This window comes from Ovis aries, chromosome 3 (assembly GCF_016772045.2).
Source record: "Ovis aries strain OAR_USU_Benz2616 breed Rambouillet chromosome 3, ARS-UI_Ramb_v3.0, whole genome shotgun sequence".
In the NCBI taxonomy this organism is placed as follows: Eukaryota; Metazoa; Chordata; class Mammalia; order Artiodactyla; family Bovidae; genus Ovis; species Ovis aries.
In genome coordinates this window covers 169,822,512-169,845,748 of record NC_056056.1, presented here as the reverse complement: position 1 = coordinate 169,845,748, position 23,237 = coordinate 169,822,512, and the positions used below count along the sequence as shown (strand labels likewise).

Here is a 23,237-nt window from a genome sequence, read left to right as displayed (position 1 = left end):
AGTGAAACATAAACATTAAAAAAAAATTATTTCTGGACTCAGTTCTCTTCTTTTGATCTCTGTGTCTATCCTTCTAACAATTTATACTCTGTTGACTGTAGTTTTATAGAGTAATTTTTGAAATCGGGAAATGAAAGCCTTCCAATTTTGTTCTTTAATTAAAATTGTTTTGGCTATTCTAAGTCTTTCATAATTCCATACAAATTTTAGAACCAGCTTATCAGTTTGTGTAAAAAATCCGGTCCAGCCTTGTGCTCTTAAAAGGATAGATATTTTCAGGCCACCACATTTGCCACCCACACCCGTCAAGGCTGAGAATGCTAAGACTCCAGGAAATCACATATCTAATTACTCCACCAATATATCTTCACCCTGTCTCCAGAAAGCTCACTTATTCATCAAAAGCAAATATAATCTAACTAAAATATGATAAACACTCTTGCTGCAGAAGTCATTCCCTGGTGAAGTTTTTAACCTTTTTGTCAATCCCCAGATACCCTCAGTTACTGATCTCTTAGAGCACATAATAGAAGCACCAATAGGCAAAGACCACATGAATCTCTCTTAAGGGTCAATGACTATTAAGAGCACTAACCATTCCTGCAGAATGTATTGCTCATGAAATGCGTCTGAACCTGCAAAGGATTTTTGGTGGTGATTTAGATGGTTGGTGATAATAATAACTCACACTTATGGAGCACCCTCTAGGGGCCAGACTCTACACATTTAACTCATTTAATCCCCAGAATCCCCAGGTTTGATTCCCTGATGGCTCAGAGATTAAAGCATCTCCCTGCAATGCAGCAGACCTGGGTTTGATCCCTGGGTCGGAAAGATCCCCTGGAGAAGGAAATGGCAACCCACTCCAGTATTCTTGCCTGGAGAATCCCATGGACACAGGAGCCTGGTGGGCTACAGTCCACAGGGTCGCAAAGAGTCAGACACGACTGAGCGACTTCACTCACTCAATCCCCAGAATGACTCTCTAAGGTGAGTACTTTCATTATACCATCTACAGATGAGGAAACTGGGGCACAGAGATTTTAAGTCAACTTAAGTTCACACAAACTCAGCAGTGGCCACAGGACTGGAAAAGGTCAGTTTTCATTCCAATCCCAAAGAGAGGCAATGCCAAAGAATGCTCAAACTGCTGCACAATTGCACTCATATCACACGCTGGTAAAGTTATGCTCATAATTCTTCAAGCCAGACTTCAGCAATACGTGAAGTGTGAACTTTCAGATGTTCAAGCTGGTTTTAGAAAAGGCAGAGGAACCAGAGATCAAATTGCCAGCATTTGCTGGATCATCGAAAAAGCAAGAGAGTTCCAGAAAACATCTATTTCTGCTTTATTGACTATGTCAAAGCCTTTGACTGTGTGGATCACAAGAAACTGTGGAAAATTCTGAAAGAGATGGGAATACCAGACCACCTGACCTGCCTCTTGAGAAACCTGTATGCAACTCAGGAAGCAACAGTTAGAACTGGACATGGAACAACAAACCGGTTCCAAATAGGAAAAGGAGTATGTCAAGGTTGTATATTGTCACCCTGCTTATTTAACTTACATGCAGAGTACATCATGAAAAATGCTGGGCTGGAAGAAGCACAAGCTGGAATCAAGATTGCTGGGAGAAATATCAATAACCTCAGATATGCAGATGACACCACCCTTATGGCAGAAAGTGAGGAGGAACTAAAAAGCTTCTTGATGAAAGTGAAAGAGGAGAGTGAAAAAGTTGGCTTAAAGCTCAATATTCAGAAAATGAAAATCATGGCATCTGGTCCCATCACTTCATGGGAAATAGACGGGAAACAGTGGAAACAGTGTCAGACTTTATTTTGGGGGGCTCCAAGTCACTGCAGATGGTGACTGCAGCCATGAAATGAAAAGACGCTTACTCCTTGGAAGGAAAGTTATGGCCAACCCAGACAACATATTCAAAAGCAGAGACATTACTTTGCCAACGAAGGTCCATCTAGTCAAGGCTATGGTTTTTCCAGTGGTCATGTATGGATGTGAGTTGGACTGTGGAAAAAGCCGGGCGCTGAAGAATTGATGCTTTTGAACTGTGGTGCTGGAGAAGACTCTTGAGAGTCCCTTGGACTGTAAGGAGATCCAACCAGTCCATCCTAAAGGAGATCAGTCCTGGGTGTTCATTGGAAGGACTGATGCTGAAGCTGAAACTCCAATACTCTGGCCACCTCATGCAAAGAGTTGACTCATTGGAAAAGACCCTGATGCTGGGAGGGATTGGGGGCAGGAGGAGAAAGGGACGACAGAGGATGATATGGCTGGATGGCATCACTGACTCGATGGACAGGAGTTTGGGTAAACTCCGGGAGTTGGTGATAGACAGGGTGTCCTGGCGTGCTGCGCTTCATGGGGTCACAAAGAGTCGGACATGACTGAGCGACTGAACTGAACTGAAGGTCACACAATTAGGAAACTAGGCAGAGATCAGCTGTGGACACACCTGTGACAGCATTAGAGCCTGTACCCTACACTAGTACTACACTAGTACTCTATACTAGTGCACTAGTGTTGATAATAACTTCTACATTAGATCTGTTGATAATAGAGACAAGAAAATATAAAGCCAGACTTTGCAGAACTGAGGCTCATTGGATTCATTTGTTCCCTCCCTTGAGGGCCTAGTATGTGATAGGCCTTTTGAGACACTGGTGTGTAGGTTGAACTGTGATATTTCCCTTGAAGAAACAATCCAGAAAGTGAATAAGTCCATATGGTATAATGAGTGATGCATCTGGCAATGAAAGCAGAGGTAAGGACACCTAAATTAGCTTGCTAAGGAATGGAAGAAGGTTTCTTAGAAGAGGGATGATAGTATATGCTTTCAGGGATGAAAGAGTGAGGCAAATGAAAGAAAACAAAGTGGGAGAGAAGACCTGCATGAAAGAGCACGGTGCCTGGGGGAAAGTTGCATAGTTTCAGAGTCAGGTGAGTGTACCATGTGGTTGAAAACAAGGTTGGAACAGTGATCGTGAGCTTTATATAATTTACAGAAGAACATTAAAACATGTGCTCCCCATCTCAAAATATCAAACAAAACAAAGATAGAGGAAATGATGTGTAGAGCAGAAACCCAAGGGCCATGAAATTAGAGCTTTGGTCTATGCTGGGAATATGTAGACTGAATATGCACTAGAAAAGAATTCCAGCTGTTGACAAGCACTTGATGACTTCCTGTCATTCTGTACAGAAACAGCCTCTTCCCTTTGAGAAAATAAGATTGACTAGGACATCTTTAGAGGTTCTTGCCAAGATCATAGCAATTCCTCATTCTCAGGGAACTTCCCTCCCACTACCATCTCGCTCCTCTTCTATGGCAACAGGCCCCCAAAAGTCCTGTATATGCTATGATGTTTCTTGTCTCCTCTGACCACTGATGGATGAACCAAGGATGGGCACCTGCACCGTGCTGAGCCAATCAGATGCCAAATTCTCCCATAGTTTAACTTTAGAATTGCAAGACTGCTAGTTATCTTGCAGAATCCTGGGCAGCGGAGGGGGAAGGGGAGGGTGGGTGGGAGGGGGAGTATATTCACATCCTGGACTGGAGCTGCAGAGAACACAGGTCTGGCTCAGTGAGAAAAATGAAACACAATGAGCCTTTAGCAGGGCAAGGGTATCTGTTTCTAATGGCCTTCCAGCTCCTGTCTGTCTAGACCCAGCTGTCCCTTCTACTCTTTGGTTTCTGAAATATCCATATCCTTGTAACAAATTGTCCTCTTTTTAGTTTACTTTAGGTAAGACAGTTTCTGCTCTTCATGGATAATCTTGACTATATTAGGGCTTCCCTGGTGGTCCAACGGTTAAAGCGCCTCCTTCCAGTGAACGTGATGGGGGTTCAATATCTGTTTGGGGAGCTACGGTCCCACATGCCATGGGGTGTGGCCAAACTTTTTTTTTTAAAGGAAGAAAAAGAATCCTGTCTATATCAATTATTTAAACCCAAATCCCAAATCAAATTTAGAAAGATGGTAATGATAACCCTGTATGCGAGACAGCAAAAGAGACACAGATGTATAGAACAGTCTTTTGGACTCGGTGGGAGAGGGCAAGGGTGGGATGATTTAGGAGAATGGCATTGAAACATGCATATTATCATATGTGAAACGAATCACCAGTCCAGGCTCCATGCATGATACAGGATGCTCAGGGCTGGTGCACTGGGATGACGCAGAGGGACAGGATGGGGAGGGAGGTGGGAGGGGGGTTCAGGATGGGGAACACTTGTACACCTGTGGCAGATTCATGTCAATGTATGGCAAAACCAAAACAATATTGTAAAGTAATTAGCCTCCAATTAAAATAAATAAATTTATATTGAAGTAAATAAATAAAACCCAAATTCTGAAATGCTAATACTGCCTGTATCTAACACCATGAGGGCAAGCTTGACAGTTCAGTTTTATTTTAGGTAGGATTCTAATCTCCCAACAGCGAAAAAAGTGGGTCTCATAAGTTGGTTGTTAGTGAAGTCATTCCATTCCAATCTACTGAGACCTCCCTCCCCCTAAAAAGTGAACAAATCCCAAACAACTTGAAAATAATATTTATTCAAGAAAATAATTTCATCAAATCAGATCAAAGTGTTAGGTGGAAAATTTTAACCCAGCTCAGAGCTAATGGCCAAATTATTTACCTTTTAGGATAAGAAATTTTATAAGGAAACAGAGGTAATGAAGAAAATGAATCTTCCTGAGGTTCCTTCTCTCCTGAATTCTATGGCAGCTTTTTCAGGCCTCATTCTACACCCCAGTTCCACACTGCTCTCCTCTGCTCCCTATAACATACTGATACCCACATAAAACTTTCTGTTAAACAACACTTCTCCCATCCTTTAAAAGTTTGTATATTGTTGCTAACTACCATTAATCCTAATCTGGATGTATATAAAACTTGAGTTTTTTCACTGCACTCTATTTTTTACATTCTTTTATTAACAGTCTGTTTTACAAAGCACTTTCTAGTATCTTATTTGATTCTCCCAACCACCTATATAACAAGCAGATAGAGAAACTGATGCAATTTTGCCCAAAGTAGCCTGGCAAGTAGAATGTGGAGACTGGGGAGCAGGTGCTTAAATCCATCTCCCGAGCTTGTGTCAGTCAGTACAATACACGGTACATTGTGATCATATAAATCCACTGTGGGTACTAAAGACTGTAAATTACAACTCAGGAAAGACGTGTTCAGAATCCTTGTGTCTTTAAAAAGTCATTGCGCACAGAACTACTGCCTGCCCTCCATATCTATGGATTCTACATCTGTGGACACAGAGGGCTGAAAAGGGACTTGAGTGTCCAAGATTCTGGCATCCTGCAGTGGGTAAGGGTAGGGGGCTGGAACCCCTCCCCACATGGATATAAAGGGGCGACTGTATAGGTAAGCTTGTGATAGCAAGAGCAAACATTTTTAGAAAAAATTTTGAGGTTACATATTAATGTTTGCTTTCCCTAAAATGTTCCATCAAAAAATAGGGCAAACCAACAGTAAAATAAAGAGAAATTAACATAAAACACTGATGTAGCAGCCCCTGGATTAAGATTGCCACCAACCACCCAAGTCTGATAAGACTCCCTTTCTAAGGGGGAGACTTTTGTTGAGTCACTCAGTCCTGTCCGACTCAGTAATGTCATGGACTGCAGCACACCAGGCTTCCCTGCCCTTCACTATTTCCTGGAGTTTGCTCAAACTCATGTCCATTGGGAACAATGATCTCATTCTGCAGTCAATGCTTTCTCATTTCAAGTCATTGCTGACTTGAATTTCCTGATCTCATTTCATTCTCACAACGGAGAATGAAAAATTAGAAATGACAAAGTAGAATGACCAAACAGTTATTATCTCCAGGTAACACCAGACTGGTGCTAAATAGGAAAAGAAGTACGTCAAGGCTGTATATTGTCACCCTGCTTATTTAACTTCTATGCAGAGTACATCATGAGAAACGCTGGGCTGGAAGAAGCACAAGCTGGAATCAAGATTGCCGGGAGAAATATCAATAACCTCAGATATGCAGATGACACCACCCTTATGGCAGAAAGTAAAGAACTAAAGAGCCTCTTGATGAAAGTGAAAGAGGAGAGTGAAAAAATTGGCTTAAAGCTCGACATTCAGAAAACTAAGATCATGGCATCTGGTCCCATCACTTCATGGGAAACAGATGGGAAAACAGTGGAAACAGTGGCTGACTTTATTTTTCTGGGTTCCAAAATCACTGCAGATGGTGATTGCAGCCATGAAATTAAAAGATGCTTACTCCTTGGAAGGAAAGTTATGACCAACTTAGACAGCATATTAAAAAGCAGAGACATTACTTTGCCAACAAAGGTCCGTCTAGTCAAGGCTATGGTTTTTCCAGTGGTCATGTATGGATGTGAGAGTTGGACTATAAAGAAAGCTGAGCACTGCAGAATTGATGCTTTTGAACTGTGGTGTTGGAGAAGACTCTTGAGAGTCCCTTGGACTGCAGGGAGATCCAAGCAGTCCATCCTAAAGGAGATCAGTCCTGGGTGTTCATTGGAAGGACTGATGTTGAAGAGGAAACTCCAATACTTTGGCCACCTGATGCAAAGAACTGACTCATTGGAAAAGACTCGGATGCTGGGAAAGACTGAGGGCAGGAGGAGAAGGGGATGACAGAGGATGAGATGGTTGGATGGCATCACAACTCAATGGACATGGGTTTGGGTGGACTCCGAAAGTTGGTGATGGACAGGGAGGCCTGGCGTGCTGCGGTTCATGGGGTCGCAAAGAGTGGGATATGACTGAGCTGAAACTGAAACCTATCAGGAAACTGAGGTGCAAACTCAAGAAGTTACATAGTCACATAGTTTTTGGTTACAAAGTTTTTTGGTGGAGCCAGGATTGAAACCAGTTGATTACAAATGCACTCATTTTATTATACAGCACTGTTTCCAGTCCACAGTAAAGCACTGTTAGTGTCATTACATTTCAGTCCACTGTGAGCTGGGTACTGGAATTCAATTTATTTGTCTCTATATTCCTAGTAGGAACATAATTTTATGCCATTATTAAATAAATGTCTCTAAAATTCTTTGCAAACATAAGCCTGCATACATGGAACAGAAACATATCAAGTTCTATTTTCAGTTCATCAATGTAACTGCTTAAATATTTTCCCCCAATTAATGAAAATTTAAATTTTTCCCAATTAATGGAAAGAATTTCCCAAATTTTTCCTATTAGTGAAATCTTTAAAGTCAAATAATCAAAATACAGAAATACAGGATGTCTTTACACAGCACGAAATGATTTTAGTATTTTGCATTTTTCATAAAAGAATTTATATGTTTCTTTTATTTATGAAATACTTTAACTTCATTATTCACTGTTCCTTTGAGTTTATATCTACCTAGAGAAATAGGTTGGGCAGACCATTCTACTTTACTGTTGAAACCAACAGGCATGTTGAAGGCAAGTGATGTATTCAGTTCTTTTGTAGTTTGGGGCAGAATTGAAGATGAACTCATACCCATCTACTTATCTGCTGGCTGTCATTAGTTGCCTTTAACAAATTATTAACCATTCTATCTTGGAGAATCCCATTCCCATATCCCCTGGCACAAGACACTCAGCAATTTTTGAGTCTGTTCTCTTGATATAGGCCCTGCTTTCCTCCAGGGGATCTTCCTGACCCAGGGATGTAAGCTGTGTCTTTGGGCTTCCCTTATGGCTCATCTGGTAAAAGAATCCCCCTGCAAGGCAGGAGACCCGAGTTTGATCCCTAGATTGGGAAGATCTCCTGGAGAAGGGAATGGCAAACCACTCCAGTATTCTTGCCTGGAGAATTCCATGAACTGTGTAGCCCACGGTGTTACAAACAGTTGGACATGACTGAGCAGCTTTCACTTTCTTTCTATAAAGATCATTTATTTTTCTTTAATGTGTTACTTCCTATTATATATTGGTATATATTGGCTCAGACAGTCTGAAATCCCTGCATCCAAGTAACGGGAAATACTGGTTCATTTCATCCAGTATTATTACAGTATGGGAAATATGTTCGTTTTGCTTTACATACCATGAAAATTGACTTAGAAAAGATTCAAGGATATCTTAGACGGTGTCCAAGATAGAACATGGAAAATTTGATAATAAATGCATTTGCATAATAATAAAAATGAAACCTGAAAATGTGAGAGGAAGTCAAGATCAGTGAGGATATTTTGGAGGATTTTTCACCACCTTGTTTTCTTGAAAGCACAAATGAAATCCAGAGTGTCCAGTTAACTTCAAAACATGAAGTGAAGAACAGGATTCATGTATCTAGGGCATTAAGAATCACAATGGAACAAGCCTACACACCTTCAACAAGTATTTCCTGTGAGGTCCTATCCTCCTCATAGATTCGATTATATAGGCTAGACATCAATCTGTCCCAGTGAGTGTTCAAATCTGTACCTGGAAAATAGCCAATGTCATGGACCATTATTTGGAAGACAGTGACATCTTCTGGTGGTTTATAGACTAAATTCAATTACGCCAGACAGTCTTTTACCCCAGAAACCATCCAGTTTATTTTTTGGCTGTGCACCTTATGGGATCTTTGTTCCCTCACCAGGGATTGAACCCGGACCCTTGACAGTGAAAGCACCAAGTTCTAACCACTGGACTGCCAGGGAATTCCCCAGTCACTGTTTTAAAGTAGATTTATCTATTCAGGGCTTCCCTGGTGGCTCAGACAGTAAAGCATCTGCCTACAATGTGGGAGACCCGGGTTCAATCCCTGGGTTGGGAAGAGCCCCTGGAGAAGGAAATGGCAACCTACTCTTGCCTGGAAAATCCCATGGACCAAGGAGGCTGGTAGGCTACAGTCCATGGGGTCACAAAGAGTCGGACACGACTGAGCAACTTCACCTTCACCTATCTATTCAGTATATCTTTATTAAACTCACAAGTGTGGATTCTTAAATTTCTAAAATGTTTAATGAAGCATAAATATTAATTTAGAAAATAACAATATATCTCACTCATTTTACTCCTTGAGTTGGTGTCATCTGTGGCTTATTCAGCCAGCTTTAATTCCTCTTTTCCTCGTAATCGAGTCATTTGACCAGACCTGCCTTAATTCAAGCAATTCTCATATAACTCAGAATTCAAAAGGGCCTTGGGAGTTACCTGCTATAATCCTCTCCCTCATATGTCCAGTTTAATTTGGGAAAATGTAATTCATAAGTAATCACTTGATAGCATCAAAAACAGTTTTTAAAAGACTGCCCATAAGGTTGAGCTCAGGCCCCATCTCCTCTGAAGAAGCCTGCCTCACTCCCCCAATCCAGGCTGGCTGTCCCTCTTATATTAAGAGTTGTCACAGAATATATAGTATGTCCCCCTACAGTAGCAACCTTCAAGTTGTGAACTTTCAAGGATGCAAAACAGGTGTTCACGTTTGGTGTACATTGTCACAGGCACACATCCTCTACAAGTGGTTGTGCTTTTGTGTACTTTATAGTACTGCATAGAGTGCAGTAGTATGACCTTTATTTCAAAACCAGGATGTCCGGAAGGAAGTGTAAAAGCAGTGGTGACGTAGCTGGTACTTCTGTACTATAAATGTTAATTTTAAAAAAATTTTTAATGTATTATTTGTGTGAAAAGTATTATAAACCTATTACAGAACAGCACTATTATAGTTAATTGTTAGCTGGATACCTAGGCTTGGACTATGAACAAATTGGACTTGACAAATGTGCTTTTGGAATGGAACTTGTTTGTATGTAGGGGGCTTACTGTGTACCACACTGTCCTGTAACTGTCAGCTTACTCAGCTACCTTTACAACCACAGTGCAAAATTCTTAATGACAAGGCCTTTATCTCATTATGGGTTTCTCTGGTGGCTCAGTGGTAAAGAATCCATCCGCCCGCCAATGCAGGAGACAGAGGTTCGATCCTTCAGTCGGGAAGACCCCTGGAGGAGGAAATGGCAACCCAGTCCAGGATTCCTGCCTGGGAAATCTCATGGATGGAGAGGCCTGGTGGGCTACTGTTCATGCAAGAGTCGGAGACAACTTAGCGACCAAACATCTCATTACTGCTTGTGTCCCAAGAACCTCACAGCCTATAACCTATTTTTGGCTTATATTCTGAAGAATAAATATATTCAAATATTGCTTGGTGAGGTATCTGTTGTTCATTATTTTAGAGGCTTATGTCCATCATAAACAACGTGGGGGTATCTACTGAACACTTACAGTATGTCAGGGGCCTTGTCGGACACTTCATACACATTGACTTCATTTAACCCTAAGAAGCCTATAAGACTTGATCCTCATTTCATAGCTGAGAAAACTTATCCCGGTCAGTTAGTGAAAGAGGCAAGATTCATTCACTCCACATCTTTATTTACACTCTACCTTGTTTCAAAATGAGAATTTCCAAGAACATAATACAAAACTTTTTTAAAATAGAATTCAGAGCAAAGGAGCAGTAAGAATTTAAAAAATCAGATAAAGCCAGAAGGTAAGTACTGAACAATGCACACCATTAACGTCCTACGGACTTGCTACAGGTGGACTGCAAATTTGGCTTAACTTCACATCTGTTAATATGTGACTTGTTCCGTTAGCCAAAGACTTTAAAAGATAGTTGCTTAGAAGCACATTTACTCCTAACTGAAACCTCAAATTTCTCCTGTGGATTCTCAAAGCTATTGTATGTCAGAGTGATCCAGTGTCATCCTTGGCAAAGCTTCACAATACAGTCTAAATGGAAATTGATGTGTGGCTAATACAAGGGAAGTTGGGGACAAAGGTCTCCACAGTGAGTTTAATTTCAGTTGGAATTTCTAAGGAAATGAATGAATTATTCAGCGTTTAGCCTCCTCCATAAAGCTTTCTCAAGAATGAGATTGTGAATGTTGGGCAATAAAGGTTATCTGACAAGTATCTGGGTAGAGAGATCATTACTGATTAAGCACAGGTCCATATGAACAGGGCTTCCCAGGTGGCTCAGTGGTCAGAGAATCCACCTGCTAATGCAGTAGACACAAGAGATTCAGGTTTGATCCCTGGGTTGGGAAGATCTCCTAGAGGAAGAAATGGCAACCCACTCCAGTATGCTTGCCTGGGGAATCCCTTGGACAGAGAAGCCTGGCAGGCTACAGTTCATGGGTTCACACAGTTGAACACAACTTAGCGACTGAGCGCACATACACACACACCATATGATCAGTAGAGCTGGAGGTAGAAATACCAACTCCTTCTGACACTGGAGCAGTTTAATGAGGATCCCACTTCAGTGAGAGGCCTTTCCATCTCTTTTCAAAAGTAATCTTAAGAGCACCCAGTTAGAGACAAGATTTTCTCAAAAACTGTTTTGGATCTGTTCCAACTGAACAACTATGTAAAGAACCATATTCTGCCTGCACAGAGTATGAATACTATAATTTTAGCCTGGAATTTAAAAAAATATATATGCCCCCACCGAGTCCCAACTTTATCTGGCTCCAAAGTACTCCTAATGTGCCCATGGACATAGCCCATATTTGACTTTAGTTTGATCACTGCATTTAGAAAGACTGGCAGGAACCCAGAAGGGGCCTGTATGAATGCTGATCCCTACATTCAAACTTGGAACATTAGACTCTCAATCTCATTTACTTTTATATGAAAGCCAAACACAGGTTTTCGTTACAACCGAGGCCACCACAAAGAGTGTATGTCTAAAAAACAGGAGGGAAAAAAAAGGTGGAACTGTATCAAATAGGTATAGAGTAGGTAAATCATATTTCCACTCAAGGCACATTTCAAAAGCATGTTCAGAAAGTTTTAATATAGGCTATGTATATACAATTCCTTACAGCTTTTGTTAGCACCAGTACATATCCTGTGGCCCCATTTTCAAATGGCTTAACAGATTGAGGGGTCTTATCAGTAAAGGTGAGGATAGGGGACAAAAGCAGACATTTAAACAGGGAAATTTTAATGAAATCATTGTTAATTAGTAGAAAGTGGCTACTTTGAGTTTTGTTTTTTTTTTTTCAACAATAGACTTTTATTTTTATCATCCTGTTTAGAATTTTTCCAGGTACTATATTGCTTCAGTGTTACCCAAATATAAAAAAATTCTAATTTTACTTGTTATAATTTAGATACTTAGATATAACATTTCCATAAAAATTACATTAGTTCTACCATTTAAGTAATCAGCTTCCGTTAGTGTTTTATAGATGTAGAAATATATTCATTTATTTTTTTTCTCAGTTTTTTTTTTTTTAATTTAAAAATTTTTAATTCTTACATGTGTTCCCAAACATGAGCCCCCCTCCCACCTCCCTCCCCACAACAACTCTCTGGGTCATCCCCATGCACCAGCCCCAAGCATGCTGCACCCTATGTCAGACATGGACTGGCGATTCAATTCTTACATGATAGTTTACATGTTAGAATTCCCATTCTCCCAAATCATCCCACCCTCTCCCTCTCCCTCTGAGTCCAAAAGTCCGTTTAAAAAAAGAACTCTTAAGGAGTTCAAAAGTAGAAGTGGCAAAAAAAGGAACTACCTCTAGGCTGGGAAAAAGGAAAAAGAGAATTAAAGAACTAAAGACTAGGAAAGGCTTTCCTCCCCACTCCGACCATTCAAGCTGAGCACTCAAGCTGAGCCTAGGACTTCTTCAGTGAAGGCGTGGCTTCCACAGGAACATTCAGCAACCACCCCCGCCCCCACCTCCGGTAGTGAAGAAATTGCCAGAGGGCCAGAGTGGGAGACAGTTGCTTGAGGGAGGGGCTGAAAGCAGCCCACTGGAGCTCCTCCAAAGTGGGACATGTGACTAAGGCACAGCTAGGGCTCTTCTGCTGGGGCTGCTGGCTTCCTGTGGTGACTACAAATGGAGAACCGGAATCCAGGAGGGGCTTCATGCTGCTATTGCTTTGCAGCGCCGCTTTAGGACAGGACCCTCATCAACGAAGCCTGACATTCTGCCAAGCTGGCAAACGGAGACATGTTTATAGGGTCCAGTATCACAAAGCAGGGTAAGGAAGGACGGATTTGGAGCTGGGAGTTGATATCAACAGTAAGGTGATAATTGCTATAGTTCACTCTTTTGTCTTCTTACCTTCCATGTACTAACACAGGAGCTCTAGTCACATGTGGTTACTAAGTACTCAAAATGTGACTAACCTGAATTGAGATGTCCTAAGTGTAAAATATATACTGCCTCTCAAGACGAGGTACAAAAAAAGAATATATCATTTAATTTTCTATCGATTAAAATATTAAATTTTCTATCAATTCATGTTGAAAACGTATTTTGGCTCTATTAAGTTAAACAAAATATATTACAGTTAACTTCATCTATTTTTACTTTTTAATGGTTACTAGGCAATTTTAAATTACTTATGTGTTCTGCATTCCACATAGTTAAATCCTCTCTGTGAGGCTGGAGCAGCTTGGCTGCTTTGGATAAAGCTTTCTATCAATAATACCTGTGTATGTCCTGTGCTCGGCTGTTTCCAACTCTTTGTGACCACATGGACTATAGCCTGCCAGGCTCCTCTGTCCATGGGAGTATGCTAGCAAGAATACTGGAATGGGTTGCCATTTCCTCCACCATCAATAATATCTAACAAGCTCCAGTATGGTAAAATGGCTTTTTCCACCATACTGCTTCCTCCTCAACCAAAACTGTATGCTTTCATTCTATTATTAATACATGTCTGGGTGCTGCAAGCACTGCTGACCTGGCTCCCCCAACCATTCTCATCACAATTCAGAGAAAAAGCCCAAAGGCTGATTTTGAGCATTTATTTCTATTTTATCACTTCCACCTTCCACTGCAACACCAATTTTTCCAACATAAACATATTTATGGTACCAAGTCTGAACTGAACTGAAGTCTTGAACACATAACACTCACCATATTTAACCATGTTGACAAAAGCAACTCCAGAATTCATATAATAAAGGATATATAAAGGATGCCACTATGATAAAAAGCACTGGACTGCAGAATAGCGAAAAAAAGAAAATCTAGCCTCTATTTCTGGCCCTAACCTTCTTGGGTTAGGCCATATAAATCTCTGATCCTCTGCTCCTATACCTGCTTGGAGAAAGAGAGCAATTAATTATTTCAGTTTTACCCAAAGGACATAATCAAATCCTTTTAGGGATTATAACCAGATTTTTTTAAAATTAATAGGATAGAATAATAATAATATACTATATGTGTTAAAGGTTTTATGAAACTTTTGTTTCAGATATAAATCTCATATACTGGGTTTGTAATGTAAGATATATTTATTATTGTCACAGTAATAGTTTGAGAGCCAGTCACATAATCTCTTAAAATCTTATACTGTTTGAATTCATATAATTTGTTCTGTTCTAAAATTATTTCAAGACCAGTGAATAACAAAGCATGAAATTACAACTTAATATAGAAAGTTTTATAAAAGCTGAAATTTATTTGGTGCATACTCTGTGCTTGCTATCAGGTACTTTCACATATACCTTTTCCTTTAATATGTAAAAGCAACCATGTGAGGTATTTTACAGGTTGAAAAAAATAGCAAAAACCTATGTCCTTAACTTATTCACATGAAAGGTTTAATGTGTCCCCAAATAAAAATAAAATTAAACAAACAAACCCCAACCAAGTACATAGTCTATTTCCATTTCCTTTTATGCATCCTCCAAATACACCACACACTTTAGCATTAGGAGAATAAAGAACCAATTCAAATAAAGGGACTCTTTCTTGTAATTTTTGGAGACAGGTGCTTTTTAACTACCAATTTTCTACTCTATGCACAAGGGACTTAAATGCAGTTGATATCTGAAATAATTTTAAGGTAATTCAATACTTTGAAAATTTTGTTCACATAGAAATACAAGCCTAAAAGCAGCACTATTTTTAGAGGCAATTTCACAGCAGAAAAAGGCAATGGTAACAGTTCAGGTGATAGAAATGACTTAAACAAAATACCTTCAAGAAAGAAGGAAAAATGTATAGAAAATTTTCTAAAAATATAGCACCATTACCTCAATGAATGAACAAAATTCAAGATGGAAATTACCTAACAATCACAAATATTTCTCAAATAATCTGTTTTTATATTTAGACTTTCAAATTATATAGTTATAGTAAATTTTCTTATTAGGAGTTCAACACCGACATAGTTATTTTACAAAATAAAAAGCAACTTCCTAAAGAACAGTGACTACTGAATTGTTACTAAGAAAAATTCTTCAACGTTATGCAATTTTATTCCTTATGTAAACTTTTCTCAAGATAGGTATTATGTTACAAATAAGACACAATCTGGTATGAATGCATTTGCCAAAAAAAATTTGATCTCCCTAGTGCTTTTCATTTCTTGGTAAGTTTCTTCAGCATTCCTGAGTCTTTTCCTAAAACCATGTAAAAAGTACCACTCGAAGAAAAACCAGACATAAAGCTGACTTTTTATTTTTTTAAATACCTCCTACTGAATGCTGCCAGCAATATTATCAAATTATATCTTATAATTAAGTAGCATATGTTCAATGTGAGGATATATATTTTTTCAATGAATAAATGTAGTGTCAGCACAGTAAAGTTCATAGAATTTATTTTAAATGATTGCTGGTTTCTGATAATTAAAATCCACAACTCTATGGCAGCAATTACACTATAATACATTATAGTTCTCTGAAAGATCAGTTTAAAGTTATAATGATGGAATATAACTTAACAGAATACAAATGACATCCATGGCATAAGACTCCACAGTTGACTGATCAGCTAATCAAAGAAAAACATCAGAGAAAGGCCTTGAAAAAGAAAGCACGTTTCCTGTTAGAAGAATTTATCCTTTTTTTCCTAAAAATGGCTAATTATGAACATAGAATGTTTGAATGAAAGACCCTAAAATTCTGAGAAAAGAACTAAACTTCAGATGCAGTAAGTGATGAGGTCAGACTTAACAGGCTGAAAATTGCAGGCAGAAGATGCAAATGCTCATTTTTAGAGAAGTAAAGTTTATTACATTTGAAACAATACAGCAGAAATCTCAAAAGTTTACTCATTAAATATAGTTTAATTCTTACAAATCTCCTTTTGAAAATGCAATTCATATATGCTGCAACCTCTGAAGTTTCAATTCAAAATGAAGCATGAATGCAGCAATCAGGAAAAAGCACAGAGATGGCTTTGTCAAATACCTGTACAAATCAGTACATACCTCTTCTGTCTGTGACACAGGAGGAAAAAAAGTGACTCTAAACATACCCAAGTAAACAGAGAAAAATACATTACTACTTGAGGCAGACCATGCTAAAAAATAATTTACAATGATCAGTTTGCATTTATGACAGTTAATAATGCCTTTAGATTGAACCAATGAAATTAAGGTTAAATTAAATTTTGCAGTAGTTTCTCAGTCTTTTGTACTAAACATTAGTTCATCTGAGAATAAGACTGGAAAAGCAAATGACCTGATCCTTTTCATTATGCGTATCATTTTCTCAGTTGTGCTAAATGCAAACAAATCAATACAGCATCAAGATTTTTCACATATTTAAAATGAAGACTAATGACTTGTGAAGGCAGACTGTGTACCATGTAGTATTTAACAGATGAAACTTGCAATTACCATCAACTCAACTTTTAAAATAACACCAAGATATACAAGCCAAAATAAACATTTGACTTAAAAATTCTGCTATTCAAGATATTCAGGTGTCTTTTTTTTCTCATTGAGATTGATATGGGTTGGGTCTTTTAAAAACCTGAAGAGGAGTTGGTAAGAGGAAAAAAAATCCTCAATGCTTTAAAAACCTCAACTGTTAGGAGTCCATACAACTACTATGCTGGCATGAAAACAGTTTTTTTTTTCCTATCACAGGACCACTCTCCCATAGAAGTACTTCTTCCAAGCCAGCTATATAAAGATGTAAATCAGCTTACCCATGATTAAAACTGAAGTAATCCTTTAAAAATAGGAGCATGACACCTCACCCAAAAAGATCTTTTAAATCATTGCTAGCTGAACTGCTACTGGTCATAGTGGTTGGTGGCTGTGCAAAGTTCTGTGGGTTAAAGAAAGGATTAGCCTGCATTCCAAAGGCAGATTGTCCCATCACGTTCACCTGTGTTCCCATTACTGAACTGCCCATACCTGGAGACCCTTGAGGAGGTACAAACTGATTAAGCCACTGATTTGGTTTCTGTTGCGATAACTGGTTCATGCTAACTTTGGGTTTCTGAGGGCCAAAGAGATTATTAAGAGCAGACATATCTGTGGGTCTCTGCTGAGCCTGCTTCCCGCCTGCAGGAGGAACACTGGCCGCGCCGAAGCTTGGCAAGGCGGAAGGCGTGCCCAGGGCCATCTTGGTTACTCCAGGTGTGCTGGGACTACTGAAGAGGTTCTGGTTTGTATTAACTGGCATGTTGAATCCTGAAGTCTGAAAGCCCATGTTAGCATTCAGGCCATTTGTTAAATTTCTCTTTGTATTGTCAATTGGTGTAGAAAACATCATGCCAAGGCCCGTGGAAGGAACAGAAGTGAAGGAATTTGAAGCAGAAATTTTAGGAGTGCTAACAGAAAGACTGGTCAAAGATGACATGTTATCCATCAACGTGTCTGTCAGGTCCTTAGTCTGAAAAATACAAGGAAATTACTTTATTCCAAATTACTTTAAAATTAGTAAAACACTTGATAAATGTTATTATAAAGGACAAGTTAAAATTAAGCTTGTCTACACTGAGACAGCAGACTACACAGTTCATAAGCCAAACCCAGTTTGCCACATATTTAAGGCTCTTTAAAGATGAACATTTGCAACAATTTGATGACAGGGAACAAAACTTTGAACTCCGATTAAATGAAATGTTGTCTCCCCCATTGTGCCTCTACCAAAAAGCAGAATTGCATTTTTCTCATTAGATCTGTACCATAGAAAAAGATGTTCTTGCTGTTTAGTCGCTACGTTGTGTGCCTCTTTTGTGACCCCACGGCCTGTAGCCTGCCAGGCTCTGTGGGATTTCTCAGGCAAAACACTGGAGCAGGTTGCCATTTCCTTCTCCACGGGATCTTCCCAACACAGGGATAGAACCTGGGTCTCCTGCATGGGCAGGCGGATTCTTTATCAGTGAGCAACCAGGGAAGTCCCACAGAAAGGATACTTCATTATTTTGGTATTTTGACTTTCATCACAATTGTGTGGAAATTTATTTTCTAAATTTCTTTATTCTTATATAAGTACATACAAAATACTTTATTTTGCCTCTTGGCCCAGAAAGATTTTTCCCAGAGGAAAAAGTTTAATGATTAGGAGACAACAACAACAAAAAAAAATTTAAAGAAAGCTTTTAAGATAAAGTTATTTCTGAAACCAGTAAGAGTATAAAGTTTCTCCAAGCAGAGAACGTAATCACTGTTCTAAAACCAGCACCTAAATCAGTGCCTAAAACACAGAAGCAAATAAATACTGGTCAAGACATATAGATAAGAATCCCTAAATCAAGTTACAAACATGACTATAACAAAAAAGCCAAAAAATGAAAATTATTTCTTGCTCAAAAATACATAAATGCATGAACATAATATTCCTGATCAATTCAAAGTGAGCAGAGTTGAATTAGTATCACAGACCTAGTATTTTTAAAGAACCGTCCCATTAATCTAGCTTCTTCTATATTGGTAACAAGTACTATCACAAAACATCGTACATCTGGCAGGTTATTGAGGAGATGCTGGAAAATCCTTTATGCCCATACTTCTTAGAAATTATATATTAAATTATCTTCTGAAATACATTTTCATAAAACACTAGGTAGACTAGGTTCTATACTACCTGACTCCTTAAGAGTAGTATAAGTACACACAAAAAAATGAACTCTGACCTGCTTGACTGGAGCAATAGGTGTGTGAACTTGAGGTTTAAGAGGCTGCTGGCTTTTCAACTTCTGGGCCTGCTCCTGTTCTTTTGCTAATTTTTGTTTTTCTTCAAGTGTAAGTGATGCCTTAAAACAACAGCAAAAAAAAGTTAACTGACAACTTTCATAATTTCATTTGTAAAGCAGAACATCGCTTTTTTGTCTGTTTGACAATACCATTTGACAATACTTGGCAGCACCAAGTAGTTCACGAACTACTGTATTGGTGACTGCCACAGCAGTATAACTAAAGTCAGTTATACTTTAGTTTTGTGGGTTTTCTATTTGGTTTTTGTCCTTTTTTAATATATACCTTTCATTTATTTTTTTTTAATTGAGGATAATTGCTTTAATAATGTTATATTCATTTCTGCTGTACAACATGAATTAGCTATAATATTGGGAGATTCTTGTTCAACTGTTTTTTTCTTACTCCAAAAAATATTTTAAGAATTCATCAAAAGCTAAGTAAGAATTAAACAACTTTAAAAAAAATGAATAAACAATATTTTTGAGACTAATGTCTGCATCAAATTCAGCATCTTTTTTCTTAGATCTGCTTTGCCAACCTTTAAGCCCACAGTATGTCCTCGTACAATTTTGTAAACCACAGTGTCTTGGTTCTACACATACAGGTACTCATACATGTTGAATGAATAGAAGAAAACTGCCCTTAGCGAAGTTCAAAGTTGATATATTTTTTATATTGGATGCTAACCAATATTTCAGCTGGAAACTACAGTTTTATAGTTTATTATTCAAAATCAGGAGCAGAGGGGAGACACTGTAAAATTTATCAAGGGATGTGACTGGCAAAGTACAACAGAAAGGACAAGAAGTCAGGCAACCTAGAAACATTACCAATGTGGGAGAATGAATAAAAAAGGAAGTTAAAAATATTAAGCATGTTTATTCTCAACATGGTTAGGTCATGACCCACTGATAACTTTTAAATTTCATAAAGATAACTAAAGAATGTTCCTATTAAGCTAAACAGTATTTCTCAACAAAAAAAAATCTCTGGTTTATAGAAGTCATATAATATAAATATGAATGTCAAAAGAACAGTAAAGAAACGTACTCTTTTTTGTTTATTCTGTAACCCATCCTCTTTATTTTCTGATTCACCACCAGTCAGAAGGTCTGCTCCAATGTTGTTAAAGACTTTGTCAATCTGCTGAAACAGAAAAAAAATCAACCAGCTGAACAATGTGCAAAACTTTACTACTTAAAGATCAGAAGCTTCTGAAATGGAGTGCACTGCCAAGCACTTTTTTCTCCCCAGAATTAGAATGATCTAAACATCTTCTTACCTGAGACCCAACATTTGTAACTTTTGTCTCCTCAGAAGCATTCATTTGATTTCCTATATCCAAAGATCTGTAAGAAAGAGCTGAGTTATGACAAAGCTATAAAAAGAAATGTTTTTAAAATACTTGTCCTAAAAATAGTTCACCCACATAGAAGTTATTACTACCTAAACAAACTGCAACTTCACTAAGGAGAGTCATAATCTTTTTCATTATTTACTACTATTAGTGTCTGCTTGCCCCTACAAGTAACATTTGTATACAAGTTTTTTTTAAAAAACTAGACATTTGAGATTTACTGGAGAATTTACTCAGGGTGTCATAAAATCATGCAAGGACGGTTCTTACCATACGAGAGTTCAGAGCTCACTGAGAAACAAGATACAATATGGGAACTTAACATGATTAAGTTTAGAATCTATGGTTCTAACAATAAATTCTATAATCACTGAATTAAAGATATGGGCAAGATCTGCCTTGAAAAATAGGTAACATTTATTTAGATAGGAAGAAAAAAAAGAGAAGGTTCCTTTACACCTCAAGTATAAATACTAGATAGAAAATTTCTCTGTTGTAATTTTTAAAGATTTTCAGGGTTCCTATGCTAACATAGTCAAACCATTAATAGCATACATACATATATATATATATATACACACATATATATACATGTATGTATAGACATATATGCAGAAGGCAGTGGCACCCCATTCCAGTACTCTTGCCTGGAAAATCCCATGGACGCAGGAGCCTGGTGGGCTGCAGTCCATGGGGTCGCTAAGAGTCAGACACGACTGAGTGACTTCACTTTCATTTTTCACTTTCATGCATTGGAGAAGGAAATGGCAACCCACTCCAGTGTTCTTGCCTGGAGAATCCCAAGGACAACGGAGCCTGGTGGGCTGCCGTCTATGGGGTCGCACAGAGTCGGACACGACTGAAGCGACTTAGCAGCAGCATAGATGTATATATCTCACAGGATATTTAGCATTTACAAATGGCTATTTCACGTCATTCTACACCTTGTGTATTTACTTCCATAAAGCCTTTATCTTACACTGGAACAAGACCAAAAAAGCTTCTTTTGGAGGATCTGGCTCGTGACTCATACCAATTTTACTTATTTTCAGATGTCTTTGGCTCAGGGTTAAACATTAATGGGCATTCTAAACTCATCTTTTTCTTTGGAGCAAAGAATATAGTGAAGATTTGATCACAAAAACTGGCATTTTCTGTTGAATAATTTTCATCTTTCCCCTCATCCTTTGTATACTAATATTTTGCAGATAATTTAGAAAATCCTCTCTATAAGACACACACAAAAAAGAGGTGGATGCTCTGGTACTACATATGGAATGAATTCTCTGTAAATGTTTCAAAGGTTAGATAAAAGAGAAAAGGAGAAATCAAAACACAAGGATTTCAAAGATTTGAAAAAAAACTTTTAAGTGGTGCTCTTGGTGATCAGCACCCTGACTTTACAATGCTGGTGGCTAATATGACAAGAGATTTTTCTCAGAAACAGAATTTTCTTTATGTCGAGAAAACATTAAGATTATATCATGTTATGCTTTTGTATTTAGAAATAACATCAGATTTTCAACAACATTCTATTTAAACTCAGTTTAACTTAATCTGCTGGAAAATTTTTACATGCTTTCAGTTCAGTTCAGTCGCTCAGTCGTGTCCGACTCTGCGACCCCGTGAACTGCAGCATGCCAGGCCTTCCTGTCCATCACCATCTCCTGGAGTTCACCCAAACTCATGTCCATCGAGTCGGTGATGCCATCCAGCCATCTCATCCTCTGTCATCCCCTTCTCCTCCTGCCCCCAGTCCCTCCCAGCATCAGGGTCTTTTCCATATAGTCAAACTGAAATCCTTCAAATTTTCTCATCCATATTCTAGGAAATCAACCATGACATAACTTTAATGTCACTCCTGGACCATGTGCAATTCATATTCAACCTACTTACTTCTGCTGTTCTTGCATTATATGAAGTTGCTCCAGTTTAGTCTTATGTTCTGACTCCAATCTATTAAGCATCTCTTTTATGACGGAAATGAAAGAATTGAACTGGTATAATAAGAAATTGATAGGATGTTTCAAGTTAGTTACAAAGTAATAGAATTTAAAAACTCCACAAGTTATTCATAATATTCTCTATTTTTACTAGAATATGACCCATAGGTCTGATGACACAAGAATAGATTACACATATTTTAGCTCAGAATATCATAGCAAGCTTTTATAGTATCTTTGTACAGTGGTGATATTTTAAGTTCCAGAAAACAAGTCTCAATAAGTTTTATATTCTGAGCTGTCTAACAGCTATTACTCAGCAGTCTTAAATAAATTCAACTCCACCAGTTATTACACATTGATTTTTTTTTTAGACTAATCCAAAACTGACCACCTAATATGTGCATATCTGACCACAATCTGTTTGCATGTGTGCATGCCTGCTAAGCCACTTCAGTCATGTCCAACTCTTTGCAACCCCACAGACTGCAGCTCATCAGCTCCTCTGTCCATGGAATTCCATAGGCAAAAATACTGCAGTGGGTTCCCATGCCCTCCTTCAGGGCACCTTCCCAACCTAGGGATTAAACCCGCATCTCTTGTATCTCCTGCTTGGCAAACGGGTTCTTTACCATCAGCACCACCTGGGAAGCCCAAAATCTGTTTAATGATGCATAAAAAAATCACTCTTTATTAGATCATTATAAAAATGACTTGTTTGGCTAAAATAAACCTTGTTTTCTAAAAAGCTAGTAGAAATATTAAATATACATAATCTAACTTTCAAATAATTAAAATTTATAAGAATATCCAACTCAATCTCAAAACATAGTTTAAGTTTTAGCTAAAATTTAGTTAAATAATTCTTATGGTACTTCAGAAACAATTTATTTCAGTAATACCACATATTACAGGAAGACTCTAGAAACTTTCTTCCCTCCGCAAATCCAGTAGTCATATACAAATGTGAGAGTTGGACAATAAAGAAAGCTGAGAG

The 23,237-nt window shown here is 38.3% G+C and overlaps 1 protein-coding gene across 4 annotated transcripts in view; it reads right to left on the bottom strand.

Annotated features, from left to right (window-relative positions):
* Nucleotides 1-15,993: 15,993 nt before the first annotated feature.
* The window catches only part of SCYL2 (SCY1 like pseudokinase 2), a 53,633-nt gene continuing 46,389 nt past the window's right edge, over nt 15,994-23,237 (bottom strand). For 2 of the 4 annotated variants that reach the window (XM_060414111.1, XM_027967658.3), the window contains exons 14-18: nt 22,194-22,294; nt 20,223-20,289; nt 19,991-20,083; nt 18,877-18,996; nt 15,994-17,630 (exon numbers count right to left, since the gene is read on the bottom strand). In XM_060414111.1, coding sequence (XP_060270094.1) covers nt 16,986-17,630; nt 18,877-18,996; nt 19,991-20,083; nt 20,223-20,289; nt 22,194-22,294 — 1,026 coding nt within the window. In that variant the 3' untranslated portion in view covers nt 15,994-16,985. Of the gene's footprint in view, nt 17,631-18,876; nt 18,997-19,990; nt 20,087-20,222; nt 20,290-22,193; nt 22,295-23,237 lie in introns of all 4 variants that reach the window. The other 2 variants (XM_004006650.6, XM_027967657.3) reach the window with 1 other exon arrangement.